Source organism: Portunus trituberculatus, chromosome 38 (genome assembly GCF_017591435.1).
Source record: "Portunus trituberculatus isolate SZX2019 chromosome 38, ASM1759143v1, whole genome shotgun sequence".
NCBI lineage: Eukaryota > Metazoa > Arthropoda > Malacostraca > Decapoda > Portunidae > Portunus > Portunus trituberculatus.
Genome location: NC_059292.1, coordinates 3,913,570 through 3,934,820, shown reverse-complemented (window position 1 = coordinate 3,934,820; position 21,251 = coordinate 3,913,570). Strand labels below are relative to the sequence as shown.

Below are 21,251 nucleotides of genomic sequence, written 5' to 3'. Positions count from 1 at the left end.
CCACCACGTACAGCCTTAAAACACTTTGTCATTTGTCGAGTGGTTTACATTTACCTACATGTCACCATGATACCCAGGCTCTAGGTGATTACACCCAAGATGAGCATGGGTGGTGATATGGGCCCTAATATGAGCACCACTATAAATAAAATTGCCTGCGCCACTAATGAGCGAAAGCTGAACAGCGCTTCCCATACACTCTTCAAGTGTGCCCACAGGCGCTATAGGCCTTAACGTAAAAAAAAATAAATAAATAAGTGTGCCGTTATCCTCCATAACATTACTATCATTGGGAAGGAACATCACTTCCCTGCATACTCACTGTTGTTTATCTGCTGATGGTGATTAATGTACAGATAGGAAGACATAGTTGTGTATAATTTATTTTGTACGCGAAATTGTGTATATGGGATTATGATCATACGAACTGTTTTGTGTGGCACCACCGCCGATAATGTTACAAATATTGTGATTGGTGAGATGCCTCGAGGAAAGAACGGATAGTGTTGGGAAGATGGCAAAAGTGGGTACGGGAACTCTTGCACTCTGTAGACACATCAGCGTTTGGCCTTGTTGAAGGTGTCTGCCAACGTAGATGTCAGATCAAACTTGCGACCACCGCAGACGCCGTGCGCATCATCGTCATTTATGGACCAGATCATAACTCCTCCAAGGCCGTGGTCAGCTGCGTATTGGGCCTGTCAATGCACACATAAAAACATAAGAACAAAAGAAAATAAAGGAAGCTGCAAGAAGCCATCAGCCTTACACGTGGCAGTCCCCGTATGAAATATATCTATCTTCTCCCTCCTGTCTTCCCTATCAATAGGTTTAAACTTCTTTCAGAGCTCCTTAATGGCTTTGCACTGACAACTTGATTACTGAGTCCGTTCCATTCATCAACAACTCTATCTGAGAACCATTTCCTTCCTTTCTCTTTCTTAAACCTAGTTTTTAGTTTTTTTTTTTTTCAGGCGTAAACTCGTTATATATATATATATATATATATATATATATATATATATATATATATATATATATATATATATATATATATATATATATATATATATATATATTATATATTTATTTATTTATTTTATTTTTTATTTATTTATTTATTTTTTTTTTCTGGATCACTCTGGGCAAGACTGTATTTGTATTCCTCAGTGTTGCAAGATTAAAGTAGATGAATTACCTGAAATAAGAATCCATTCCAGATGTGTGTATGTGTGTGTGTGTGTGTGTGTGTGTGTGTGTGTGTGTGTGTGTGTGTGTGTGTGTGTGTGTGTGTGTGTGTGTGTGTGTGTGTGTGTGTGTGTGTGTGTGTGTGTGTGTCTCACCTTGAGAGTGACAGAGTCGTGGTTCTCGTACGCGCACCAGATCTTGCTGGAGGACAGTTGGTAAGTGTAAGGTTCGTTGCAGCCTTTCTCCACTGCTATCGTCCACCCCTCCTCGGCCTGCTTCACGCAGATCTGTTGTGCACCGAGTAAAGGAAAAATGTAGCGCTCTGACGCCATTTACTTTGTCCATTTACTTTGTTGCATTTTTTTTTTCATTTTCTTCTCTCAATCATTTCTTTCTTTTTTCTCATTAACGGAAGATAAAGCTTTCTCATCAAAATACATAAAGCTGAGGAGGTTCTTTCAACAAACCCAGTTTTTGCACTAATTGCTACTTTGTTCTTGATGCCTTACTTTTCTCACACGTCCAACATTAACATCGTTGGTAATGTAATGCAATGTATCAAAGGCATTTTTTATTTTTCAGATAGATAGATAGATAGATAGATAGATAGATAGATGAGAGAGAGAGAGAGAGAGAGAGAGAGAGAGAGAGAGAGAGAGAGAGAGAGAGAGAGAGAGAGAGAGAATGGTTTAGTAGAATGAATGAAAGATTCTATAAGCTGATCAGTGACTAGAATCCTGTGCTAGATTGATATCATCTCACTGCACGTTCACTGCTGTCACGTACAATTGATAATAGAATTTCTTTTACATTCTTATGAATTTAACCCAGGAAAAATAGGGACATACCTCAGCGTACGCCATGAAACCCTCCGTCTTCGTCCAAGGCCCCGTCATCCCAGGCAAATAGGCAGGGGCGTAGTATCCGTGCTCCTCGATTGAGTCCAGCGTCCAAGTGCGACCAAAGGCGGGCACCCCCATTACCAGCTTTTTTTCCGGCATCCCTCCTGCCACCCAGTAATTTATTATGTAGTCCTGTGGCAAAGAAATATAACTTTGTTTATTGTTTTCTTTGATGTTGCCTGAGCCACCGTTCTAACACTAAAATGGACGTTTCTTTCATGTACTGAATAACTATTGGCCATTATCATTTCAGGATCAAAATAATATTAAAAGCTAAAAGATGCTTGTCCTGGAAATGTTACTTCAAATGTTCATGATGAAGCCTTCATACCTAACTTAGAACCAAGACCTGGCCAGCCCTCACTCACCACGTTCAGGAACAAGTCGCTGCCAACATCCTCGGAGAAGGCGTACAGGCCTGAATGATGGTTAGTGTGGTGCTCCCACGAGCCGTGCAAGTCGTAGGTTGTCACGGTGACGAGGTCCGCGTGTTGTGCAATGCCTGGGATGTCATAAGCCTCGTCTATGACACTCTTGGTTGGAGAAACTGTTACCGTCAGCACCATACCTTCAGCTTCCAGCGCCTCTTTCAGTTCCCGCAGCAGATGCACATAGTTCTCCTGAAACAAAAATTTATGAGTGCATCTTGTGCAACGCTTATCTGCTGACACGCCATGACTTGCACATTCTTGCACACTTGAATATTTAGCGATGATTTAGTTTCGACACTTGAATTAATGGGTTTACAATCATTACTCTTTAGTGATTTGTTGAATGATGATACGTAAGATTTGTTATGGCATTATCAGGATGGTGTTTCATTGGTGTACTCACCCGGTCATGAGGGGCGCCTCCATTCTGTGTGGGATACGTCCAGGCCAAATCGAGGCCGTCAAAATTGTGAATCTTCAGAAGCTGTATGGATGACTTGATGAACACTGCTCTGGTCTCGGCAGTCTCTGCCATCTGTTGGGTAGACCGTTTTCATAGTCATCATTAACGAGTATTACCAAAATACTGTGCACAAAACCACCTCTCCCTCAAAAATGTTTGTTTCTGCATTTTTTCCTATCATACTTGATTTACACTTTTTCCTTTTGCTGGCTGTCAAAGTCAAAGTGACAGGAGATGGTCCAATGATTTCACTAGAATAACATAAGGATGAGATGCAGAAAACTGCACAGTGCTCCATATATCATAACGTGTGTGAAAACAGAATAGCTTGAACTTGTAGCAGAAAATGATGACTTAATGTTAACCTTATGATATGAACATACTCTCGAGTTAAAGGAAATTTTAGTAACGATTTGCGCATTTACGAGAGTTGTACATGTACATTATAAAATTACTAATGCTTTAATTATTTAAGTACTGAAACACACATCACATGGATGATGAAATTAGAAGGAATCGTAAATATAACTGTGATCAGTGTTAAAATTATTAATTATTGATGAAGTGATGTATGTATGTAATAGAATCATCACACCATCACTTACCCGCCAGCAGAGCCACTGAATAGCAAGATTTTCTCTCACTGAATTCAAACGATATATTGAACTTCTCATGCACATAATGGTTTCTTCTAATTATAAAACGTGATTAATGAAAACATGCCATAAGAGTCGCGTCCCGTCACCTGAGAGTAAAGAGCAGAGCCGTCGTTCCAGCCACCCACGGCCAGCAGGGTCAACAGGTGCGGCTCGACGTTCTTCATGGCTGTGAACTTATCAAAGCCGCACCTCCGCCTCCATCACACAGGTCTGCCCACGGGTCCAACACCTGAAATAGTTCACGTGGGGCGCTGCTGAGTACGTAACAACATAAGAAAAGAGGGAAGCTGCAAGAGGCCGCCAGATCTATACGAGGCAGTCCCTGTGTGTTTAAGTTAACTAATTCCATCTATCATCCCCATCCATGAACTTAGTCAAGAAGTCCCGTATAGCGAGCTTTGTATAACATGGCTTTACGTGAAAACTGAATTCTTGTCAATTTGATCAGGCAATGGTGTTTTCCTCTTTGTGTGTCAAAAGAGAAATAAGAATATAAATAACACACACACACACACACACACACACACACACACACACACACACACACACACACACACACACACATTTTCATAAGTGTATTTTTACTTTCAAGGGCAATAAACCATTACTTACTTACTTACTTACTTACTTACTTACTTACTTACTTACTTACTTACTTACACACACACACACACACACACACACACACACACACACACACACACACACACACACACACACACACACACACACACACACACACACACACACACACACTCACCCTGATGGTATAATCGGTGTTGATGCCAGCAAAAGCATAGATGTAGTGGGAGCAGAGTGCCGGTTCGAGGTCGGATATTTCCACCTTGCCATCGCCGAGCCTGTATACCGCCCAGGACTCGAAGTAGCACAGCACGGCGCCCTCTGCCACGAGTGGGGAACTAATTGATAAGTTTTGTAAGGTGGAAACTAAAGTTGTGAAAGGCCTACTTAGCTGTGGGGGGAGGAGGACCAAACTATGTAGCACAAGGGGCAGACGGCTCAGTGTTGTAGTAATTACCAATAAGAGGGAGGGTGGAGACGGAGAGGAGCAGGAGCAGCGCCTTCCACATCATGCCGGAGATTGTCAGCACTGTTAACTCTCCCACTCCCTCATTGCCTATATACCTTCTCTTATCCACCTCCCCTTACTCTCCCTCCACCCTCAAAACTGTCCTCACCCGCCCCCGAGTCTCCAGTTCCCCCACCACTGAACTTCTTGGGAGTGAGCGAAGCAGGTGTTTGGTGTCGCATGATGAAAGAGAAAAATAAAATGTCCGGAGGTGTGTCAACAAGGGTAGAGTGTAACGTACTCCAGGTGAATGATACGTGACTCGACAACCGATGAGTGTGTGTGTGTGTGTGTGTGTGTGTGTGTGTGTGTGTGGTGGGTGGCTGGGTGGGTGGGCGTCCATGTGCGGAGTTGAACGGGATGAATGTGATAAATAAAGATAGATATATATAAAAGTAGAGAGATGCTGATATACAATGTGGATATTTGACAGACTGACTGACTGATTGATTTACTAATTGTTTGTTTAAATGATGCGCAATATCAAAGCCGTAAAGAATCGATCATTACAGACATCGATAACGGTTAAGTAAATGATGTAGTTGGTGTAACGCCATCGATGAAGAAACGATTACGAATAAGAAAAGAAAAACAGGAGAAACACATAGCAAATAGAACCAAAAAATAACAAAGGCCAAGAAAAAGTAAACAGTAAGAGGAAATATATGTTTTTTATTACTCTTTTTAGAGACTTTAATGATAAAATGTTATTGACTAGTAACACACACACACACACACACACACACACACACACACACACACACACACACACACACACACACACACACACACACACACACACACACACACACACACACACACACACACACACACACACACACATTCTCTCTCTCTCTCTCTCTCTCTCTCTCTCTCTCTCTCTCTCTCTCTCTCTCTCTCTCTCTCTCTCTCTCTCTCTCTCTCTCTCTCTCTCTCTCTCTCTCTCTCTCTCTCTCTCTCTCTCTCTTAGGTTTTTTGTACAGGTCCAAACATTGAATAAAACGAAGTGAAAAATATGCAATCTCAAAAAATTTCTCTGATTATCGTTGTATGTTTTATACTGAAAGAAGCTCCCTCCTGTTACGGCAGAATCTTAAAACGGAACGAACTTGATAATCCGTGAGGGATAAATGAACCTTTGACTCGACAGAAAAAGTTGTTTACTCGATTCTGATAAACTCTTGAGAGACGATTTTGGTCAGATTTTGAAATTTCCCTTCCTTTCCTTTCCTTCCCTTCCTTGAGATCTGTGTTTGGGCTTTGAAAGTGGTCATATACATGTATACATCTGAATCTCTCTCTCTCTCTCTCTCTCTCTCTCTCTCTCTCTCTCTCTCTCTCTCTCTCTCTCTCTCTCTCTCTCTCTCTCTCTCTCTCTCTCTCTCTCTCTCTCTCTCTCTCTCTCTCTCTCTCTCTCTCTCTCTCTCTCTCTCTCTCTCTCTCTCTCTCTCTCTCTCTCTCTCTCTCTCTCTCTCTCTCTCTCTCTCTCTCTCTCTCTCTCTCTCTCTCTCTCTCTCTCTCTCTCTCTCAAGAAAACACACACACTGATCAATAGGATTGTGTGGACCATAGGGCATTCAGTTTCATAATAGAGAATACGAACTTTTAAAGCACCGAGCCCCGCTAAGTTCTTTTGCCCTTTTCCTCAAATTATTGAGAAGCAAAATGTCTGGCTCCCAATAATGTCTCCTCTCCGAATTAATGTCGCTTGAGAGGCTCGTCTGTCAAAAGAGATTAAGAAAAGCTGGAAAGAATCATCCGTAGAAGATGGAAAGGAACAGAATGGTATTAATATTATGATCGACGAATTATATGGTTGTTGAAAAAAAAAAAAAGTTAAAGTAGTAGAGTGCATTGCTTGTTTGGTTTGTAAAAGAACAGTAACCTTTTACGCGACTAATTAGACGGGAACAACTGCATAAAAATCAATCATAACTTCAACTGTTGGAAAGTTTATCGGATAAAAGATAAAGCAAGTTTCTACAGGAAGACTAGGTCGTCCAAAAAAGAGGCTTAAGATACTCGTAAAAGTGCAGAGTAAGATAGAATTTGTAAGAGGATCGCCGTCTGGGAAGTAAAGAATATTGTGGTAGAGACTTTTCAATTGGTTTGTAATCGGTGAGGAAATTGGAGAGACTCAACTGCGGCCTTCGAAAGAGAGTGACTAAGACTCAGTGAAGGAAGTTTGAAGATTGCGAGCAGACCTTCCTTAGTGCAACCCACATCAAATGCCGGATACTGGATTTATTTATTATACCCTATATTTACAACTTCTTTTTAATCTAAAGCCTTAGCAAACCAATAAATCGAGGGTATTTAATGTTTCGTTGCTGAGAGATTAAACTTCGCATGCCTGCTTTTTAACTGTTGGTGTGGCAGAGGAGGTTAACCCCTTGAATATCGTGACGCGTTTCCATATTCATTCTGCTTACTATTTGGTGATTTTATACAGCTTCAGAAACTTATATAGGGGATTAGAATAGTGAAGACTCTGCTTATTGATCTTCTGACCTCCATAGACCCTTCCTAATGTCAATAAAATGGTCGATTCGTACACTAATATCAAGGTAAAAATGTGTCCTCAGTATTGAAGGTTAAACAAAGAGAAAGCTAAAGATACCACAAATCTACAGCAGGATAAGATTGAAGGTTCGTAGAAATCATTGAAGCCTTGGAGTATTTCCACGAACCATTGCGTTATGTCAGAGAGGACATGTGTCCCAGATAACAATATTATTTCTAGGCATCAGGCCTAGAAATTTTCCTAATGAGTGAGAAGTATATTAGATATGCAGCCTTTCTGTCTATCTTACCTGTTTGTATAAATATGGCGACTCATCTATCTGACAATCGCCTTAAGTAGATTTTATATAAGAGTCACCAAAAAAGGCGAGAGAAGGTCCACTGAATGTACCAATCCATGAAGAGGACCGTCTAAGGAAGTATTCAGAATTACTAAGGAAAATTCTCCAACCAACCCTTCTGAAAAGTTGAGGTCATAAATAAGAAGAAATAAACAAGTAAAGTTACGTATATCTGTAATGTTTGGTATATTATTAACCAATTCAGTATAATAACGCGTTTCCCTATTCATTCTGGTGGCTATTTGGTGATTTTATACAGCTTCAGAAACTCATATGACTGATTGAAATAGTGAAAACTGACCATTAATCTTTTCCCCTCCATGAACCCTTTTTTTTTTTACATCAGAAATGGTATATTCGTATACAAATCTCAAGGTAGAAATGTGTCCCAGTATTGAATAGGTTAGCACTGGTATGATCAAGAAAAATTCACGTTTCCACAAGCATTTCTAACCCTTTCATTGTTATAACCGATCTTGGTGGACATTCAGAACATATATAATACATTTGCATTTGTGCATGAGTATAAAGGAGAGAAGAGGAGGTAGATTTGGAAGATTTTCAAATGATTGGTATTAAAGAATGTACGTATAAAAGTTAGTAGACAATAATAAAAATATTTAAAAAACTATCTAACAGTGAAAGAATTGATAAGCTTATGATTTTGGCTTTGAATAATACTAACCAGACTAAAACAAACCAAAATGACGATGCAAAAAAGAAAAAATTATATATACTCTCCCGTAAAAGAAACACCTAAGCGTTTAATTTTATCAAGGAATTGCAACTAGAACTATCATAACTGCGTGAAATGCAACATAAATACTAAACAGAACTAGACACGATGGTAAACAATTGTGATTAGTGTGATTGTGTTGATGACAGGAAATGTTGTTGTGAGAAGTGACTGGTGACTTGTGACTGGCGAGAAGTGGTATCTGCAGCAGAGGAACGGGAGATAGAGGGGTGGAAATGCTTAGTTCACATTAGGACCACCGCCTCACTGCCCCTCCATGTAACCCCGCTAGTAATTGAACCTCTTATCTGTCTCGCTTGTGTACTGAGCCACCTGGTGTGTGTGTGTGTGTGTGTGTGTGTGTGTGTGTGTGTGTGTGTGTGTGTGTGTGTGTGTGGATGGGTGAGTGTGGGTGTATGTGTTTGTGTGCATGTATGTATGAGTGTCCCTTCCTAGTCTAGCACGCAGCACTTCTGCCACAAATAAACTACTGTGAACGTGTAAGCAAAAAGGGAAAGGTCACAGAGGCTCCAGGAAGGTTTCTTGTGTCTTACTAGTAAAGGAATTTTTCTTATTTTATTACTGAAAGATTGAGAGATTGCAGATGATAATTGACAGCAGCAGTATTCCATTCAAACACGTATTTTACTGTGTCGGCTTGTTTCCGTATAGTCATGTTTCGGTCCTCGCATAGCTTAAGCTTAAATTGTTGTCTTAATAGTAAGATGAGAGAACATTGCTCAGACCGATGCGTGCCTGGCGAAAAATCAAAACTGTGTCGATGAGAGAGAGAGAGAGAGAGAGAGAGAGAGAGAGAGAGAGAGAGAGAGAGAGAGAGAGAAGGGGGGGGGAGAGAACACATACATACTACAGAAAGACTAAGATGCCAGAACCACTGAATAATTTCCAGCCGTGAATTTCCTAACGCCGTGAATTTCCTAACGTGAATAATGACGCCAAACAAGTCATTAGATGCTGCTGCCTCGAGAGACGCCCTTGTGCAAATGTTGACGATTGCCTTAATTGGCCGTTAATTGCATTACGATGAAGGACCAGGGACGATTGATTGAACTTTCTTGCAGCGCGGAAGTCGCCTAGAAAAGAAAATTAAATACAGATAAAAGAAAAATGAAAAGGTACTTGGTTATATTCACTCATTATTTTATATATGTTAGGAATAATACCCTTTTATTTATATTTATTCCTTTTTAGCATTTTTTTTTATCATGGTATATTGCACGAAAAGAAGAAAAGGAAAGAAAGAAAATACAGAAAAAGGATTTGACTGTATTCTCTCTGTTTTATACAAGAAAGAAGTGCAAGGTTAGAAAAGGATGGATTTTATTTCCAGCATTTGTGTATCTCGGTATTTTCCTGGCGCAGTGTTGCTAACCGCGAAATTGGCGTCGCTTCACAGCCTGCGTGCTCAATGTTGCCCGTGTGGCGGCGGGACTTGTGGCGCGAGGAAGGAGTGAAGTTCGTCGCTTGACTTTGAATGACGTCTTGATTATGCTACACTCTGCTGCTAGGAGAGAAAGAGCGAGCGAGAGAGAGAGAGAGAGAGAGAGAGAGAGAGAGAGAGAGAGAGAGAGGAGTTTTATTCTATAATCGTGGTGTGTTATTTGGAAGAATTCTCTCATAACCCTTCAGTACTGAGACACATTTTTATCATGATTAGCTGCTTTTATTGACATGATGAAGGGTCTATGAAGGTTAGAAAACTAATGGCCAGAGTCCTCACTATTTTAACCCCCACAAAAGTTTCTGAAGCTGTGTAAAATCACCTAGTAGTAACCAGAATGAATATGGAAACGTGTCATGATATTGAAAGGTTTAAGACAACGCTGGAAGTAAGACGGTATGTGGTAAGCAGTTCTCGTGGCTGTGTTACCTCATGATGTCATTGGTCGAGAGGCAAGGTCATTGGCTGGCTCGTGATGTAAACGCTGCGTGTGTGGGTGATTTATCTTCCCTTGACTAATATGTATACAGTCGGAATTACGCGTCTAGCTCTGGCTTTGGAGATCTATCATGCTTCTTGGAGGTAAACCGAGCCTTATGTTTTTTTTTTTTTTTTTTTGTCGTTTTGGATGCAAGTTTACTTTTTTTCTTCGGGCCCATTCTTTGTCAAAATGATACGGCAATTCATGAAATCCTGTTATAGCTTCGTTTTGACCTTCGATACATTGGATTTCTTTAGGTTTTCCTTAATTTATCGGCAAACTTTTCGATCATTCCAAGTTTTATGGTTTTTGGGTCTTTACGAAAATTTTCCGTCATTGTTGTACATATGTGAGCAAGGGAGACAGACACACAGATGAACAGATATACAGACAAACCTAACTAGAACTGTAACTAATATGTATAACACAGTGATGCGGTCTAGTATCACTAAAACATAATGTTCACCAGTAAATCATCAATGTTTATATATTTTGTTCGTCGTAAATTGCAAAGACAAAAAGGTGGAAAATTAGAATCATGCCGTCTTTTCCCATTCACAAGCTCGAAGAAAAAAGAAAACTAATAACGGCCCAGACAGACTCCCGAGCAAATCGAAAGCAGGATAATGGCAAAACTTTCTCCGTCCAGGCTGAATACAGTGGCTTGCTGCCGAGTTCGCTGCGAGAGAAAAGACAAGAAAAAAAATCAGTAATATATCTAAGGAAAAGAGAAAAGAAATGAAACGAAAGGGGAAAAAGATAAATTAAAATCAATAACAGGAAAGAGAGAAAATAAGAGTCAACGGTATCTTGATGGGAAGTGGTGGGAAGCAGCAGCGTGTCTTCCTATCACCTCAGGGAATGGTGTATCGGTGAATGTACCGAGAAACGTAGGTACATAATAACTCAATATTGGGCCCTGTGATTGCTAGATAACGGTACACTGACGCTTGTTACTTCATTTCAGTAACTAAGATATTTGTATACATAAGAAATATAACTAAACACACCGGAATACTTTAATAATATGAATAGGGCATGGAGATATAAGAAACTAGGGTAACTTGCCAGACGTCAGGCCTATACACGTGGAAGTCCCTTCATGAAATATATCCACGTACTTTCACTGGAATTTCCATTTTTTATATATGAAAGAAGAGGACTGGCCAAGGGCAACAAAAATATAAAGAAAAAAGGCCCACTCAGTTGCCAGTCCCTTTACAGAGCTGATAGAATTAACCAAAGGAGAAGGACTTGAAACCTCCCTTTTGAATGAAGTCAAGTCATAGGAAGTTGGAAATACAGATACAAGAGAGGAGTTTCAGAGTTTACCAGAGAAAGCTATGAATGATGGAGAGTACTGGTTAACTCTTGCGGTAGAGAGTTGGACAGAATAGGGATGAGAAGTAGAAGAATGTTTTGTGAATTCCGGCGGTGAGAAAGAGGCTGAAGAGTAACGTAAATGTGCGTGTATTATGAGGCTCCTTAACGACCTCTCTTTTATCAGTCAATGGTTCTTCGAAATTACTAACTAAACTGTCACCAGATCAATTTATCAAGCTTCAATAAAACACACGCTAGCCTAGAATTGACTCCACAATGAAAGTAAATGCGCATAATTCAGAGAAGCAAGTGTGTCAAGGATTACATGACTCGCGTGGAAGAAAAGCAAGGCAGGCAGAGTGATAATGTGAAGAGTAACGCGACGCAAAACTCGTGAGAAGTGAACAGCTTATTTATTTGATGGTAGATGATATACCAGGGAAGGAACGTGCTAGGTAGTGAGGGATATAATTCGTGGGAGACGTGGCGGGGCGGGTCTTGGCTGGGGAGGGATGGGACGGGTAAGAACTGATTGGAGTCACACGGTCGAGCACACAGGGTGACGAAGTTAGTGGTTATCAAACACAGTGAAAATGCGGTAGGTTTAATATATAAGATAGTGATTTTATTAACGCACCAGCATATGGGAAATAGATGGCCTTTTCATGGATGCAAATATCATTCGTGGAATTAAACATGGCGTCCTTGATAAAGTTACCAGCTATTACAAATAATATAAAATCAAAGCAATGTAGGTACTTAGGGTATTTTTCAGAGTTATTATGGCCACTCTCTCTCTCTCTCTCTCTCTCTCTCTCTCTCTCTCTCTCTCTCTCTCTCTCTCTCTCTCTCTCTCTCTCTCTCTCTCTCTCTCTCTCTCTCTCTCTCTCTCTCTCTCTCTCTCTCTCTCTCTCTCTCTCTCTCTCTCTCTCTCTCTCTCTCTCTCTCTCTCTCTCTCTCTCTCTCTCTCTCTCTCTCTCTCTCTCTCTCTCTCTCTCTCTCTCTCTCTCTCTCTCTCTCTCTCTCTCTCTCTTTCGGGATTCAAAAGGCGTTTTAGAGTAAAGTGAGGAAGCAGGTGAATTTCTTCCCTGATGCAGGTGTAAAGAGATTTCTGCATTATCAGATTTTCCTCTTCAAGAAAAGCGCCGCCTGAGGAAGCAGTAAAGCCTCTACCTTGCTTCTCTCTGTGATACCTTTTGAAGTGGTCGCGCCAATACCGATACACTCATCTTGATTAAGCCGCCTTTACTATTATTAGTGGCATTATGAAATTTGTGGATATTGAAGTTAGGTTGTTAGAGGAGAGTTTATTGTGAGTTTTTAAGCCTTACACTGCGATATGCAACAATTAACGGCATCAGAAGTAATGTATGAAACAATTATTAGCATCTACAAGGTGAAAAAACAATACATTATGCAATTAGAAGTGGCTGTGGAACCAATCAAGGTGTTATAGAATGATGAATAATGAAGGAAACATAAACCAAGTATGACAAAGTATTTACAGATATATATATATATATATATATATATATATATATATATATATATATATATATATATATATATATATATATATATATATATATATATATATAGAGAGAGAGAGAGAGAGAGAGAGAGAGAGAGAGAGAGAGAGAGAGAGTGAGAGAAGGAACGAACAAATAACTCTGATAATGAATAAAGAATACCAAATTACAGAACAGGTAAAAAATATTCCTAAGAGTTCAGACCGTCTCTCTCTCTCTCTCTCTCTCTCTCTCTCTCTCTCTCTCTCTCATAACCTACCATGCACATTTCCTATAATTATCCGTCCATCATTTCAAATAAAGTTATAATATATGCAAATTTCCTTGCCATAAATTTCCACTTTAGTCTCTTCCACATCCCTTCACCCTGACCCAGCTTATCTCGTACATTCTCTCTCTCTCTCTCTCTCTCTCTCTCTCTCTCTCTCTCTCTCTCTCTCTCTCTCTCTCTCTCTCTCTCTCTCTCTCTCTCTCTCTCTCTCTCTCTCTCTCTCTCTCTCTCTCTCTCTCTCTCTCTCTGAATTGCTATAATGAACAGCTGCCGTGTTGTTATTGGTGTTGGTGGTGTTGATGGTGGTGGTTGTGGTGGATTAGCTGGAGGTGATGATAACGTCGGTGTTGGTGACGTGTGGCGGTGTTGGTGGTGGTGGTAGTGGTTGTGGTTAGGATGGTTTTGTTGTTGTTGTAGTTGTTTTTGTTGCTATTGTTGATGTTGCTGTTCTTAGTGATGTTATTCTCGTTTGGAATAGTGATGGTGTTCTTGGTGGTGGCAAAGGGATGGTGTATTGCTGTTTTCACCCTCGTGGTCTTCCTCTTCTTTGATGTTTAGTGCAATTTCTCTTACACCAGAAGCCAGTCTCATTAGCTCACATTCCTAAGATTCCAGGTTTGCACGATAAATCATCTCATTTTATTAACTTTCTAAACAATCTTGCTTGAAGTGTAGAACAATAAGCGTATCAGATTCCATCTCACTTAAAGAAGTACTTATATGTATATATATATATATATATATATATATATATATATATATATATATATATATATATATATATATATATAGATAGATAGATAGATAGATAGATAGATAGATAGATAGATAGATAGATAGATAGATAGATAGATAGATAGATAGATAGATAGATAGATAGATAGATAAATAGATAGATAGATAGATAGATATTCTGGCGTGGCGCCATGAGCGGCTGTTTATTGTATGTAATGAAAAGATTGCCGTCACGTCGATGGTCTGGTGTAGATTTTTTTTTTTTTTTTTTTTTTTTGAAAAATATGGAATCAGGAGAAGAGATAAGTGTTGAATCTTTTGGTGCATACATTGTTTATGCACCATTTATTACTTGTAATAAATTGTAACGGATTAAGAAATGGCGAAAAGCTCTGGATCCTTTCCTTCGGCTGACAAATCTCTGTCTCCCGAGCACTTGTATCTAATTTTTCATTAAATCCTTCTCATGAAGCTATTGTACGTATTTATTTTCTGAGGCATGAGTGAATGCAACAATGATATCTATTCCATCATGAATAATCTGGCATGGTTCAACTAAAGGCTTTCAAGTCAAAGGAAGTTTATCAGTTTATAGAACAGCGAAACGCAGCAAATTTACTTATTATTGAAGTGTTGTGCTGTAATTTTAAGCACATTTTTAACGCCGTTACTCATTTATTCATATGATCATGTCCTATGTATTTTTGTATTTACTCATAGATATTTTGTTTGCTTTTCGTGACACATGCACCTTGATCTGAAATATCCTTTTTCTGTGTAATTTAATTTGCACTGAGAGACAAACAGACCAGGGAGTGTAACTGATTCTGGCCTCCACTAAATAAGCCTGCAACATCGCGCCACAAGGGGCCTGACGGAATATGCCTTCACCACCAGCACGTCAAGTTAATCGTAGTGTTTTGGGCTCACAGGTTTGTCCTCGCTTATTTATAGTGTGTCGACTGTTGTTGCAAGTGAAACATCCCAAGAAACTGAACATGATTTTGGTCTGTGTATACATGAGAACATACACCCCTACACTGACAATTATGTAGATTTATAATGCCCGAGGAGGATGAACGAATCTGCTGTGCCAAGTCTGGACAATATACCAACATCAAAATATGTGTTAGCAGATGAAAAAAAAAAAAGAATATTAAAGTATTTCATCGACTCTTCAGCTGTACATTTTTTTCTTTGTCCGTGCTATAATAGTCTTCTCCTTACTGATACGAAACACTGATGACAAGAAAAATGTAGCATAATTTTGGTGTTGCATTGATTTTTACTTAAATGACAAGACCAGATAACGCTCTTCGCGGGGATGGATGGCCACGTAAACTTAAAATTGATGGATTGACGGCCAAGAGCAACTCCACTGGTACAGGAGCGGGTCTATCTGAGGCGGCGACATGCATAGGTGACGACAGTGGCGCATGCTGAGCTCCATCTATCTTTCATAGTTAAAAGGAGAATGAGAAGGAGGAAGAGGAGGAAGAAACGGAAAAGGAGGAAGAGAAGGAAAACGGGAAAGAAGAAAAGAGAAAGAAAGGAAATGAGATTGATGATATTCAGTAATTATAAATCTAGTGGCACCAAACACTGTCCTTTGTAATGAGTGTTGTGTGTGTCACCGCGAGGACAACACACTCTTTGCCTCGTCACTGCCACTGCTCCACCTCTCATCGCAGCGTCACAGATCACACCAACATGACCCTTTCTACTAATGCATCTTATCTTCCTTGTCATGTACTCCTTTTCCCCTTTGTAATATTCCTCCACGCATTCACTTATAGTTTTACAGAAAGACGCCTGTGTTATTAGTACTCAACAAGATAAGATAATCGGTCTTTAACTACGAAGCAATTTAGAACAGTAATTGTCCTCGTGGAGTATTCATGCCCCTTTCCTTCCTTGTAATCCAGTCATTTATAATTCATCAACTACATGAACATCAACATTCCAGCAGCATGTAAAGTACCACGTGTTCGAATCTATAAGGCGAGTCCACACTCTCTTCTTAACCTCTTGAGTAATAAGACGCATTTTTACTATGAGTCTTGGGTATGATTAGACGATTTTACTTACATTAGGAAGGATCTATGGAGGCCAGAAGGTTATTGTACAGAGCCTTCACTATTTTAATCCCCACATAAGTTTCTGAAGCTGTATAAAATTGCCACATAGTAGGCACAAGAAATATGAAAACACGTCCCAGTAGTGAAGGGGTTAACTCACCTCGTCCATCCACTCCACTGATTTCTCTCTCTCTCTCTCTCTCACTGCCTTGCGTGACACTCGAGATCCCACCGCCTCTGTTCTCTTGTTGATTTATTTCTCCTTATATTAAAATTTTCTCTCTGCCTGTCACTTTGTATATTTTATCTCGATCTTTTCATAAATTTGTTCGTGGTTGTTTGTCAGTTTATCCGCTTGTCTATGGTCTCTCTCTCTCTCTCTCTCTCTCTCTCTCTCTCTCTCTCTCTCTCTCTCTCTCTCTCTCTCTCTCTCTCTCTCTCTCTCTCTCTCTCTCTCTCTCTCTCTCTCTCTCTCTCTCTCTCTCTCTCTCTCTCTCTCTCTCTCTCTCTCTCTCTCTCTCTCTCTCTCTCTCTCTCTCTCTCTCTCTCTCTCTCTCTCTCTCTCTCTCTCTCTCTCTCTCTCTCTCTCTCTCAAGGGCTATTGTATACTAGATCTATTTATATTGTTATATCGTTGTCTTTATGAGAAGCCTATAAAACAATCATAAATCTCTCTCTCTCTCTCTCTCTCTCTCTCTCTCTCTCTCTCTCTCTCTCTCTCTCTCTCTCTCTCTCTCTCTGTTCATACTTCATTTCATCCCTACGTTGATGCATCCGCTGTTTCCTGTTTCCTTTTTCCTATTTCCCTCCAACAATTCGCTCTCCTCGTGCGTTTCGTTCAAAGTTTCACCAGAATTCTTATCCATCTTCCTTTTGTTCCTCACGTCGTATATTTTCGCATTACATTTCATTGTTTTCTGTGTCTTTTGTCCTTTGCCCACTCAGGAGCCTTCCCTCAGATTTATTTCCACTTGCCATAGTTATATCTTTCTTCTCTACCGATTTTCTCTCTTTCTCATTCTCTCTCTCTCTCTCTCTCTCTCTCTCTCTCTCTCTCTCTCTCTCTCTCTCTCTCTCTCTCTCTCTCTCTCTCTCTCTCTCTCTCTCTCTCTCTCTCTCTCTCTCTTCTTTATCCGTCCTTCCCTCGGCTCTCTTTTACGTCAAATGTTCTTTCTAGTTGTTGATTTTTTTCCTTTTTTTTTTTTTTCTTTATAGTTTTTTGGGAGTTTAGTAAAAAGAATGAATTTTAGGACTGGATTATTCTCGGTTGATGAATGATTGAGAGAGTTTTCTTGCTCTTCTTGTTCTTGTTGTTGTTCTTCTACTTCCTCTTTTATTTTATTTTCTTTTCTTCTTCATCATCATCATCTGAAGGATACAGTGACATAAGGCAAAATCAAACCAAACATTTTACAAAATACAGAAAACTAAACTATAGAGACAATGTAATGACAAATACATTAGTGGTCAGAACATTATCAGGGGATGAAAACTGTAAAAGAAAAGAATATAAGGTCAAAATTCAGAAAGACAAAAGAAGCCAAGAATAGAACACAAATAAGAACAAGAAATATACTTCAAAGTGGCGACAACTGAATACATCAATAACTCAACTGAAACAATGAAACAAACAAGCAAGATAACAACGCAGTGCACATCCCTCTCCTGTTCATTTCCACATTATACATTATTCATTTCTATTTAGTTTTTCTCCACAGTCTCCATGCGTTTTCTGCACCTTTAAATTTTTATCCCGGCCCATGTGGAATGTATGAATACGTGTATGATAGAGAGGCATTCAAGTGGAATTTCTCCCCCAGCTTCACCTTAGCCTACCTCTCTCTGGAAATTAGTTCATTCAAATCTTAGCGCCCAACTGGTTTTTAAGTTATTTTGTACTTTCAGAATTAGAACTGCTTATTTTTTGTTAATTTTACGTTTTATTTCCACATTATTTGAATTTTTATGAGTTTTCTTTATTATAGCGCCATATAATGATAAATTTTGCTGCAATACGTAAGAAAATATTTAAACTTTTCATTTTTGTCCTCAGCTCCCCACCCCCCTCCCGTAGCAGTGTTCGGCTCCAGTTTAATGAGGTATGGAGTCGGCAACAAAGCTATCACTAAGGCTGACTGATACTGCATTACGATGTCTTTTTATGGAGTATGATGTAACAGGAGTTTTGGGCAATGTAGAGAAGTCGCAACAATAATCACTCAGTCAGCAGGTAACGTTCATTGCCAGGGAAACAAACGACGGATTTCCAAAAGTGATGCGAGAGTCAAGTAACATGAAATGGATGAAGGTTGGCGTTAACTTGAGAACGGTACTGGATATGAAACTATAAAGAAAAAGCAAATATGATTACTTTAGGGAAATATTTGTATAGATGATCCTATGTAGTCCTTATTGCATGTGTTACTGGAGGAAAGGCGGGAGTCTCGGTGGCTGAAGTGGTGGTGTTTACTGCAGACATGCGGTGCACATCACGTGGGTGTAATTGCACATTCGGTTCAGTGGAACAAGATATTTAAAAACATATTAGCAATAAAAAGCGCTTTGATTAAACATTTTTACTCTAATTATAATGCATTGAAATCAGATGATATGAATTATTTTGTTTCACTCATAACAAGCTTACCGTGGCGAGAGTCCAGGGCTTGATTTACTGTTTACTGGTTCACGAGCACGTTGGGCTTCCTGACCGTAAATTAGTGCTTATTCATCACTTTTTTTTATGGTGACACGAATAGATTTAATCATCGAAGGCCAGTGAAAGCCATGTAGTTTCAAGCACCTATTTACTGTTTATGTTCGAAAACATGAATACAAGGCAAGATCAGGCAGCATCAACTGATCTTTTGGCCCTTATGAAGTTGTTTCTGATGATATAACTGCTTTTCATTATTAAAAGCAATACATGATACGAGTGTCTTGCATTATTGTACTTATTCAAAGCGATAAGGCAAGTGTGTTCTAACCCTGGCATTATTAACTGGCTTCTAATGATACGAATGTTTTTTTTTATTATTAACATAACAATACATAATAAAACTGTCTTGAATGATTCTATTAAAATTGATAGGGAAATGTGCTCTACCTTCGGCAAGAGAGAAAGAGTTGGACAAGGTTTTGAAATAGTACCCCAGAAAGTATGCCCTTTAACCCATAAATTCCCGTGAAAAGCCCACATGGTATAAATAAAAAAAAGAAAGAAAAACACTTGTAAATTATATATGTATTTGAATTACTCTGCGAAAGGAGTGTGTGGTCAAATGACTAAAACACACCGGACAGTCAGGGAACACTATTTCAGTATCTACATCTACTGGCACCAGGTTGTATGTGGCAGGCAGCAACACATGAAGCAATACATAAAGCAGGTTGGCAAATCACTTGTTTCGCAGGGTAACAGTTAAGAAACCGCGGCCATTCTGCTGACGAAGGTTTGACGGGTGTGTGATGGTGGGTGCAGTCCTGGAGGAGGGTCTGAAAAGTGTGGTGGTGGGTGTGGGTAAGAGGGAAGGGAAGGAGGCACAAATTGGGGCTTGAAACTATTAGACGCAATCATGAAGTCTCTCTCTCTCTCTCTCTCTCTCTCTCTCTCTCTCTCTCTCTCTCTCTCTCTCTCTCTCTCTCTCTCTCTCTCTCTCTCTCTCTCTCTCTCTCTCTCTCTCTCTCTCTCTCTCTCTCTCTCTCTCTCTCTCTCTCTCTCTCTCTCTCTCTCTCTCTCTCTCTCTCTCTCTCTCTCTCTCTCTCTCTCTCTCTCTCTCTCTCTCTCTCACTCTCTCTCTCTCTCTCTCACACACACACACACACACACACACACACACACACACACACACACACACACACACACACACACACACACACACACACACACACACACACACACCGCAGCCTTTCACTCCCTCTCCCTATGTTTCTCTATTAGCCTGGGAGACTTGTCGGGCTGATAGCATCCTTGCCGCCAATTAGAGATGCAGCCGCACGGGCCTCCCTTCTGCCTGCATTGGGTCTCCTCGCTCGGGTCTAGGGCGGCCTTTGTTTACCCGTGATTTAGGAGTCTTCGGGGTGCGATGCCAAGGCAGCTCCCCATGTGTTGAATTACCTACACCCTATGTGGTCCGCCTGCCTCCCTGCTTGCTGCCTTCCTTCCCTCAATTTAGCAGCTGATGTGCGAAGGAAAGAGAGAGAGAGAGAGAGAGAGAGAGAGAGAGAGAGAGAGAGAGAGAGAGAGAGAGGGTAAGGGTGAGAGGATGGGGAAAGACAAGGAGTGATTGACAAACAGGACAGGAACTGAAACTCTAGGATAATATTTGTGGTTGGAAGTAATATGTCATTTCTTCTCCTTGTCTGCCAGTTTCCCTCCTCGGCTCTTGTCCTTCCCTTCATCCATTTCTGCCTGCCTTCTTTCTTCCTTTCTCAGCGTTTCTTTTGTCTTTTCTTCCCTTTCTCCAATCGTGTTCTTTCCTCGTCCTTCCCTTCCTTATCCCTCCTCGTCTTCTCTCGCTCCTGCTCTCTCTCTCTCTCTCCTCCCTGCTGTCTTCCTCTGTGATCTTTATTCCTTCGGTCTCCCCCGATCCATCTAATCCTTTCCTTCCTGCCCTCACTCATCCCTTCCTCCGCCGTATATCTCATCACACCACATCTCTCTCTCTTTATCTCCTCCTCCTCCTCCTCCTCCTCCTCCTCCTCCTCCTCCTCCTCCTATTCCTATCCTCCTCCTCCTCCTCCTCCTCCTCCTCCTCCTCCTCCTCCTCCTCTCCTTCTGTACCTGCACGTCTTTCTACCTTCACTCAAAAATTTCCTCATGAAGGGATGACAGAAAGGACAGAGACGGACAGACTCTGAGAGGCTCTTATTTATCTTAGACACGTGTACGTACCCAAGACTGACAGGGTGGCGTATACACGGACATGCAGACAGATAGATAGATCATGGACGTCACAATAAAGCTACGAATAAATAGACCACTGAAAAGGAGCAGTAAAGATATATGTCCCTCTCAAATGGCGCAAATTTTAGAGAGGAAG

General features: G+C 40.3%; 1 protein-coding gene across 1 annotated transcript; it reads right to left on the bottom strand.

Annotated features, from left to right (window-relative positions):
- Nucleotides 1-367: 367 nt before the first annotated feature.
- On the bottom strand, nucleotides 368-4,819 carry LOC123515053 (acidic mammalian chitinase-like). Its single transcript, XM_045273446.1, is given in 9 exon segments — nucleotides 368-698; nucleotides 1,344-1,475; nucleotides 2,037-2,222; nucleotides 2,459-2,710; nucleotides 2,925-3,056; nucleotides 3,730-3,833; nucleotides 3,836-3,872; nucleotides 4,404-4,546; nucleotides 4,683-4,819. Coding segments are annotated over 9 exon segments (1,182 nt in total). The 5' UTR covers nucleotides 4,738-4,819; the 3' UTR covers nucleotides 368-557.
- Nucleotides 4,820-21,251: the final 16,432 nt, after the last annotated feature.